This window comes from Vombatus ursinus, unplaced genomic scaffold (assembly GCF_900497805.2).
Source record: "Vombatus ursinus unplaced genomic scaffold, bare-nosed wombat genome assembly UNPS02014811.1, whole genome shotgun sequence".
Taxonomy (NCBI): domain Eukaryota; kingdom Metazoa; phylum Chordata; class Mammalia; order Diprotodontia; family Vombatidae; genus Vombatus; species Vombatus ursinus.
In genome coordinates, this window is record NW_020954589.1 from 6,222,712 (window position 1) to 6,232,386 (window position 9,675).

Genomic DNA, 9,675 nt, shown 5'->3' on the forward strand with positions numbered 1-9,675 from the left:
CCAGCACCTCACATGAGGGCACAGGAGCCTCAGACAGGACCACATCTATTTCACCTGAGATAACAGATACTTCCCACAAGAACATGGAATCCTCCTTCAGGACCACATCTGTCTCACCCCAGACTATAACTACCTATCATGAGGGTGTGGGAGCCTCAGACAGAACCACAACTGTCTCACTCAAGATAACAGATACTTCCCACAAGGGAACAGGAACCTCCATTATAGGAGATTTGAACAAAGCCACTGGAGCATCAAGTAGGACACCTGCCTTTGACAAGACCACAGGCTGGACTACAACTGTTTCAGACAAGGTAACTGAATCCTTAGGAACCTCACACAAGTCTACATCTGCTTCTGACAAAACCATAGGAACCATGGAACCAACCACGGCCACGGGCATAACTTTTGGAGCAACCTCAGAAAAAATGACTGAATCCTTAGAAAGGACCACAGGCATCTACAAGACTGCAACTTCTTCACATCAAACTCTGGAAGCTTCATACAAAACTGCCCAAATTTCAGAGAAAACCACAAAAGCTTCAGGAGCCACAAAAGCCTCAGAGAAGACCACAGGACCCTTGGACAAGACTACCCATAAGTCTATATCTACTCCCTGTAACACTTCAACTGTCCCTTATCCACCACTCCAGGTTACTAGTGAGAAAACCTTTGTTCCTTTCACAACTCTCAACAATAATCAGGAGTTGAATTCTACAAAATCGGGCGGCAATAACAACCGGTTAGACCAGAAAACAGATAATTCAAAAGGAGGGTCCCAGAATGGAGCAACCCAGGGTGTACTAGAGGGGAATTCATTTCCTGCCTGGGCCATTGTCATTGTAGTCCTGGTGGCTGTGATCCTCCTTCTGCTGTTCATTGGCCTACTCATCATGGTGAGAAACAGAGAGGGAAAGAAGGGAATGACATATTATGGAAATAATATTACACTTGGGATTAAAGGCAGGACTAGGAGAAAAAAATGGAGCTGGAGGAAGGAACATGGAAAGGGGGTGGTGAAATGGGAACAAATCTCAAATATGGAAAAGGGAGAGTAGGGAGAAGGATGGAATTGAGATAATGAAGAGATAATGGGAGAATGAAAGGACTGAAGGACAGAGCCAGGGGTTGGGGTATGAATTTGGGGTACTGATATAGGGTGGAATGAGTAGAATATGAGAGAAGAATGAGCCCAGCAATCAGGATAGATGTGAGATACATAGTATTGGGAGCTGCAGTTAAGAGGAAGAATTAAGGTACAGGTGAAGAAATGTACAGTTGGGATGGGGCTGAGGTGGAGTCACTGCCTGTGGAGAATCAGAAAGGAAGAATGATTTCTTAAAGTAAACAGGTGTGTGTATGTATAGTGGAGGTCAGAGAAGGAAAATGAGGGAAAACAGCATTCAATCTTTTCTTATCACTTTCTCCCAACCACCTTCTAGACTATCTTCATAATCCGATTACGTCCCCATCAGATGACTACCAACCGAGACGAAAATGATGCAGAGGATGAGGTTGGCCCCAATTCTTATCCTGTCTTCCTGATGGAGCAGCAAACACTGGGTCGGAGCCAGTTCCCGTGATCCCCCTACAGGATTCCAACTTCAACTCCTCAATGACTTACCCCTTCTCCTACTTCAGGAATAAGGATTCGTCTCCTGTTTCCTAGGCTCTAGTAAGGGCTAAGACTCCTAGCATTAGCAGCTTTGATCCTTAACCAGAGGCACTGGAGGGAGGAGTCTGAAATTGCTGGGGCAGAGTAAAGGAGAAGATCTGGAGTCTTCAAAGAGAGTTGAGAACTTGGGGAGCAAGGAACTGTGTTGGACACTTGAATTTTAAGAGTGGAGTTGTACTTTTGATCTGTCTGGCATAGGAAAAGGGAAATCTTCCTATGTAGAGGTTCTACATATAGAATCCTTATAGGTTGATCCTTACACTATATTTGTTTCCCCTCTCCCAACACTGAACTCTCACTCCCGATCACATCCTCCATGCCTCTCCACTTGGCCCACTTGGGCCTTCTTCCCCTCACATCTGTTAAGTTATTCTGATCCTTATCACAGCTCTTACCAATTCCCAGCCCTCATGCCCACTCTGGCTCCCCCCTCCCTCTCGGGTGATTCAGCTGTGTACTTTTAGGTCTCCTCTCTCTATTTTACTTTTTAGCTTCTTCTTCTCTATACTTATACTTCTCTATACAGACTGGACAGGTGTTTAGTGTGGGGGAAGATGGGAAGGAGAGTGTCTAAAGAAACAAAGGATCATCGGTTCCTTTCACTTATTTTTTTCAATAAAAGGTCAAATGTTTTAAATGAAGGAAGTGAGGACAAATGTTTTAAATGAAGGACATACTACCGATGCCCTTAACAATGTCTTGGTCTTGACACTGAAGATAGTTTCAAATGTCAGAAGTCTGAAGGACGAGACTGACTTTTTTTTTTTGGGTGAGACAATTGGGGTTAAGTGACTTGCCCAGGGTCACACAGCTAGTAAGTGTCAAGTGTCTGAGGCCAGATTTGAACTCAGGTCCAAGACTGGTTTTTTTTTTTTTAATGGGGAATGACAGAGAAGGGACTTCTACTGTTTGGCGTGTCCAATATTGCCTAGTGCCTGGTTTCATTTAGGTCTTACCTCCTTTCAGTGATGGCCTTGACATGACAAGTTATAGCAAACACATACTGAGTGCCTGGTATGTGCATGACACTATGTTGGATGTGGAGAAGCGAGTAGTGGTGGCTGGGGGTGGGAGGGAGGCAACACAAAGAAATATAATACATGGCCCCTGCCCTTGAATAGATTACAACCTCGTTGGGAAACTCACACACATGAAAATTAAATAAAGATATGAGATAGCAGGAATCAGAAACATGGAAAGTGCCAAATAAGAGGTGAAGATACTGAAGTTTACAGGTGTGGATGTGAATGCAAATACATGCCTGTGTTCAGCTTTGTCCTGAGCCCGACTTGAGCTTCAACTCCAAAATCAATTAATCAGTTAACAAGCGCTTACTCTGTGCCAGGCACTGAGGGCATGAAGACAAAAAAAAATGAAATATTCTTTGCCCTTAAAGAGTTTACATTTTGTAGGTGGAGATAACATAACATGTTCAGTGGAGTCACACTTAATAGTCTTGGCTTTTCACCTTCAGTATAGAAAAAAATGGGAGGAGGGGCATTGACATTGAGCCCAAACCTCTGGTCCTATAGTGGACACCATAGAAACTCCATCATTAGGCCCACTCACCAACCAACTGCTCTTGTCAGCATACCTTCAACTTCCTACTTCTTTACCTTAGCCCTGGCCATGGTACCAACTATTCCCCCTGACCCTGAATTCTAAATATAATTCAATTTCAATCCTTTAACTCAAATGTTTTCCCTTAACCCAACATCATACTCCATTTTATCCTAAAAACTAACCATCACCCTGTGGGGATAAAAATTATTCAACCTACAATGAGAGAGACTGAGGCAGAACTCTGAGCTAATGGCACTTTATTAAAGGGTCCTTGGTCCCCTCTAATGAAGTAGACCTCAGATCTTCCTCATGATCTGAGATGCCCCCTCCTTCCAGGGCCCAATTTTTATAGGGCTAGATATCTAGACATTCTTTAGTGGCTATACCGAATACAGAATAATTCCATTGGTTGACATGTGATACATAGGCTAAAATAAGCAAACAATGTATCAGCAGGGTCACAGGTTGGGCAAAGCAGGAAATATCTCCACCCACTAGATGGTCACAAGATGGATGGGCTTCTCCTTAGGTTAGGCAGGAGCTATCCATATACTCCAAGAACATATGTGGGGGGTGGGCTTTCCATACCATGCCATCACCCATGCTTGGTTTGGTCATAGAATTTGAGCAAAACAGGATGGAACTATCTTTCTCAGCGTTCTTATGGTTGCACAAGTGAGCTCCACAACTGGTAAACAAGTAATGAATATTACATTAAAATTTGAAGCCTATTATATGGTCCTTCTATTAGAAACTATATTTCTATGTGACTTACACAAAGTATGGATTAATACATTCTTTATTCTTGCCTAAATATGCAAAAGAGACATGGCCAAATACAGAATCTCATTGGTTGGTGGACTTTACTCTTGAGGGCCAAAAATAACATATTGGCAGGGGACATCACAGATTGGGTGAAGCATGGGGCATCTCCACTGACTAAGTGGTCATAAGGTGGTCATAAGATGATCACCTGCTCATGCTGGACAAGAGAGAATGGTCTGGAGGAACAAAAATAAATTGGGGGACTTTTCATGTAGTTGAGTCACCTCTGTCATACTGGACTTGGTCACCATGACAAGGAAAAACAAGGGTGGAAGGCCTCTAGTTAACTTCCTATGATTACGCAAGTGAACTTAGAATCTGCAGCTCACAGTTCTGGGGCCAAATATACAGAACTTACAATCACTAGTTCTATAGAATCATATCAAATTGATTGATACTGATTGGAATAGAGTAGGGGTCCTCAATGAATCAACTTTCTCAACCCTATGGTGAAAAATCCCCTTCCTTTAAGTGAGCCTAAAGCACATTAGTAATAGCTGTTAAACCACACTAAGGCTTTTAGAATACTCTGGACACTTACAAGCTGTGTGACTTTGGGCAAATCACCTAACCTGCCTCTGTAAAATGGAGATAATAATATCACCTGCCTCCCAGGGTTGTTGTAAGGAAAAGTTAAATAATATTTATAAAATGCCATATAAATGCCTGCTCTTATTTAGTAGATGATTAGTGAATAATTCTGATGGCTAAAAAAAAAAAATCAATGATTACCCAAGGTCCTGGTCATGAACCTCTATGCATTTAGCTAGGCTAGTCTTTGGACAAGCTATCCTTGGGAAGGAAGGAGGAAGCAGAAAAGGAGGGAAAGAGATAGGGAGAGAAGAGTAAAGGAAGAAAGAAAGAGAGTGAAGAAGGAATGGAGGGAGGAAGGAAGGAAGGAAGGAAGAGGGAAAGAGAGAGGAATGAAACGGGAAAGAAGGGAGAGAGGAAAGAAGGGAGGAGGGAAGGAAGGAAAAAGAGAAGGAAGAAAGGAAAAACAGGCTGTTAAAACTATTACTTTTAAATATTTTAGATTGGTGTCTACCAGAGGGATTTTGGACAATATGTTAGTATCATCTTAAATTTAACAATGTGTTGTAAATTTGTGGGATTTTTTTCCTGTATTGAAATTTTGATGATGAAATATTGCATTATGTAACCATATAGTATCATACTGTAAACACGTCATTACATACACATATTCCTGCTGATGCATGCTGGACTTCCCAACAATGCACGACATGCTCACCTACCAACACTTGCTTGTTAAGACCTGTCAGCAGGCTTGACCACTGTTTGGTTATAACTTGAATTTTGTGTGTTTATTTGGAAAATAATGTAATCACTACAACTTAAACTCTGTTATACAACAGATGAAACATGTACAAATGGTTTTTCAAATTTTTCTTATCTTCTCTTCTTTCCTTATGCTTCTACCACCACCTTATTTTTATTCAACACCCTCCCAATTGTACCAGAAGCAACTAACACCCCCCCTGAATTGTTCCAGCATGGGGTGGGGAGAGTGGCCCAGGGGTGGTATTGCCCACTTTGGGAACCTCTGATAGTCCTATGCTGTCATTTTACAAAGAAGGACCCTGAAGCCCAGAGAGATTAAACTCACAACTCTAGTAAATAGAAAATAGCAGAGCATAATTTGAATTCGTAACCCCTGACTTCAAATCCAGGGCTCTTGCCATTACACAACACTACAGGTTGGGGCCAGATCATGAAATACCTTGAATGCCAGTTTGAGAAGTTCATATTTTATTTCACAGGAAATGGAGAACTATGAAAAGTAGTTGAGTGAGAGAGTACCATGATCAGAGCTGTACTAGAGGAAGATTAATTACTATATGTGTGAGGTGTATATATGTTGTCAATCCATACTTCAAGCAATTCAAGCAAATCATTCTCATAGGGAGAGAATTTGAGCAGTAAATCATCAACCTTAGTACAGAGGGAAAAGTGAAAAGAGCCCACAACCGAAATCCACCAGATATCAAATTCTCCTCGGACATGGGGGTATCAGTGCTTCCATTCTTTCAAATGGGCATAGAATGAAAAAGAATCATAGACTCTTGGGATTTGATTCCACACTTCAATTAACTTCAATAAATATTTATAAAAACACTTACTGTATGTCAGGCACTGTTTGAGGCACTGCGGATAGAGAAAAAAGTGAAAGTCTTTGCCCTCAAGGAGCTGATATTCTACTAGATGGGATCTTAGCAGATTACAACTCTTACCTCAGAATCCCCTCTATAACAGTAACATAGGAGGTTATTGAGCTTCTCTTCAAATGTTTCTCATGATGGGGAGTGAAGGTGGAAGGGGACAAGCATTTATTAAGCACCTACTATGTGTTGGGCACTGTGCTAAGCATTTTACAAATATAATTTCATTTGATCCTTACAACAACTCTGGGAGGTAGGACCTACTTTTATCCCCATTTTACAGTTGAGGAAACTGAGGAAAACAGGTTAAGTAAGTCCAGGGTCACAGAAAGTAAATGTTAGAAACTGGATTTGAACTCAATTCTTCCTGACTCCAGGACCAACACTATATCCATTCCATCATCTAGCTGTCCATCATGAAGGGGAATTCATTACCTCTTGAGTCTGTTGCACTATTTGGACAATGTTGTTAGGAAATGTTTCTTAGGTGAAGCCAAAGATTTGCTTCTAGTTTTTCAACCTGGGACTAAGCTGAAAAAAAAAAACTTAATTGCTCTTCCATGTAGAGCACAGGAAGATAGTTTTCATATTCCCCTTAAATCTTCTGTTCATCAGACAAATTACCCAAAGTTGCAAATTCCTCTATGATATAGTTTTGAATTTTTCCACCATACTGATTACCCAGAATCATAGAACTGAACCTTAGAGATGAAGAAGTCCAACCCTGATGGGACATGACTTTCCTGGTGAGTAAATCGAATAACTGAAACTTAACTCATATCTTCTGGCCCTTTAAATACTTGAAGACAGCTATGAGGTCCTGTCCCCCACCCTACCTCAATCCTTTCTTCTCTAGGCTCAACATCCCCAGTTCTTTCAACACAATGAAATAAACCCTCCAAATGGAAAAAATTTGTGAAGCAAGGGTATTAGGAAAACCCAGATTTGCTAGTCTGAGCATGGGCCATGTGCTCTGGCTCTTCAACATAAGAGATAGGTCTTGTTGGGATGACTCAGACAACTCTGAAATGGTCTCTTGGGCTGGAGGTGGTGGTGTGTGGTTGTTTCAAAGATGATTAATGACTGATCATAAGGAAGCACAGCCCTGTGGAGGAATTTCCATCCCTCTTCCACTGTAAGAGCTATGGAAATAATTACATCCTTATGATGGGGGGATGAGGGATGAGAAGAGACTTTTTCAGCAAATCAATAGATGCCTTGATCACCACTGCTACATTTATAATAGAAAAAACAAAGACAAAAAACCCTATATAATTTTCCTAGGAAACCCAAGTCTTCAGAACAAGGCATTCACCATTATGCTAAGAAAGAAGATGGTAGGAGGTGCTGGTGCTACAGCCATGAAAAAAAAGGCTGTTAATAATGATCGCTAGGTAAACATCTGGCCAGTTCTGGGGCTTTAAAATGGCACAACTATTTAGAGTTGTGCCTTAGAATCACATCTTATTTGAATTAAAGAAAAGGGCTTGGGTGTCCACCAATTGAAATTTTGGGGGTACAACTGTCAAGATATTAGGAGACACCCTGTTTTCCAGAGCTAAGGCCCAGAAAATAAGCTGTGCCCTGAGCATGGCATAACAACAATCCTTTGCACCTACCCTCTGGATGATCTCATCCTCTGGCAAAATCATATAATTTTTTTATTGCTTTGATCCATTTCCCAGGGGACCTCAGGGGAGCTAGTACTGCAGCCAATATGCTGCAGTAGAATGTGAGCAGTTAAATTTCCTGACGTGCTAAGTGAACCAAACCAGGTGCTTCACTCCTGCTCCTGGCACTCTAATTCTGGTTCTGTATCCCACTGAACAATCATAAGGCTCAATGACCCTATTGACTTAAGACAATCACAAAACTCAGTGATTCTAGTAACTCAGAGACTGTTCCCACAGGACCCAAGAATGCCTGTATTGTCCCAAGAGATGCCAATCACGGGAACTATTTACTCAGGACTGTGTTAGGTCCCACCTTTTTGTGGTTTTCATGTATAAAAGCCCTACCCCTGCCATAAGCTATAAGCACTCCTCAGGAAGGTGGACTTCTACTTACAAGCATTTTCCTCACTTTGAAATTAAACCTCTGTTTGATTTCTGATTCTCCTGACTCTAGCCTGCTTTGTTGGTCCTGGTCACCCACAGGTTTGGGTTTCAGCCTGGTTGACAGAACATTGGAACAAATGTTCCAGAACAAATCCAACCTCTAACACCCTAATGGTCTCTGCCAAGAATGCCTTTCTTCACATCCCATCTCAACCACGTTATTAACCACAATGCCTAGGAAAACCCTTGAGCTCTAATACCAATCACCCTTCCCTCACTGTACCTCCCCTCTCCCTACCTTTACCCCCAAGAGAGACAAGGGTGGGAGGGTGGGGAAGGAATTCACCCTAAGGATGGGAACCTATGACATTAATCAGAATATCAAGTGGTCCAGACTCCTTTTTGGGTTAGAACATCACATAAGATTTGGGGCTGATACTTCATTAGGAGAAATTACTTAATGAGTAGTGAGAAAGGAGGGAAATAGAGCCGACCAGGGGTGAGGAGCAGGCCCTTGAAGTGGTAAGAAGAGAGTCATGTCTGTGGAATGGGAGTTCCCTAGAGAGAGGACTGGGATAGACTATCTGGGTCCCAATAGAGGAGCAAGACTGAAGGGTGGAGGACAGGACTCCTGGGCTCTAGATGAGTAAGGAGAGAGGAGAAGGGGGGTGGGTAGAGGAGGGGAGGGGTCAGACACCTAGCTCTCTGAGAGAAATAGGAGCTGGGAGCTGTGAAGACAATGGTTTTCCAGGCCTCTCTAACTGTTTTTGCATCACTCTGCTAAGGATTAATGTATGGGCTGTGGCTATCACCTGCTTGTCTTTTAGGGAATCCTAATATACATGGGGAGAGGAGCTGACAGGTTCCAACCCCCGGACTCTAAGATACTGCTCTGCAGCAGTCTGGCAAAACTTTAGAAACTTTTAGAAACAGCCTGGCACCAGGAGTCCCAGAGATCTTCTTCCAAGATGTTTGGGTGGTCTCCCCTTTCTGGGTTCCATCTGCTGTACACTAAGTGCCAGATCCATCAGTGCTCTCTAGCAGCATAGGTCCAGCCCAGTCCTTGGCCTCCTCTGTTAAAGTTCTAGGTGTGAGACCATGAGCTGCTCCATATTTTTCTTTGTGCTACAGACTGCAGGGTCTAGAATCCAGGAGGGCAGAGACTGGTGGCCTCAAGTACTTAGACCAAGTTATTAGAGGTCATCATGTCCAACTTCCTCATTTTAAAGATGAGGAAATTGAGCCCCAGAAAAGTTAAATGACAGAGTTTAATAGGTATCAGGCAGAGATTTGAATGTAGATTGCCTCAAATGCTACCTCCTCTCTGATCGCCTCCCTGCACCCCGCTCCAACTTTCCCTCTCACATTCCATAATAGC

At 42.4% G+C, this 9,675-nt stretch overlaps 1 protein-coding gene across 1 annotated transcript in view; it reads left to right on the forward strand.

The window, feature by feature from the left end:
* Positions 1 to 2,240, forward strand: part of MUCL3 (mucin like 3) — a 2,623-nt gene extending 383 nt beyond the window's left edge. The window contains 2 exon segments of the mRNA XM_027876735.1: positions 1 to 896; positions 1,443 to 2,240. The exon segment at positions 1 to 896 is cut by the window's left edge and continues 7 nt beyond it. Coding sequence (XP_027732536.1) covers positions 1 to 896; positions 1,443 to 1,583 — 1,037 coding nt within the window. The 3' untranslated portion in view covers positions 1,584 to 2,240.
* The last annotated feature ends 7,435 nt before the right edge of the window (positions 2,241 to 9,675 follow it).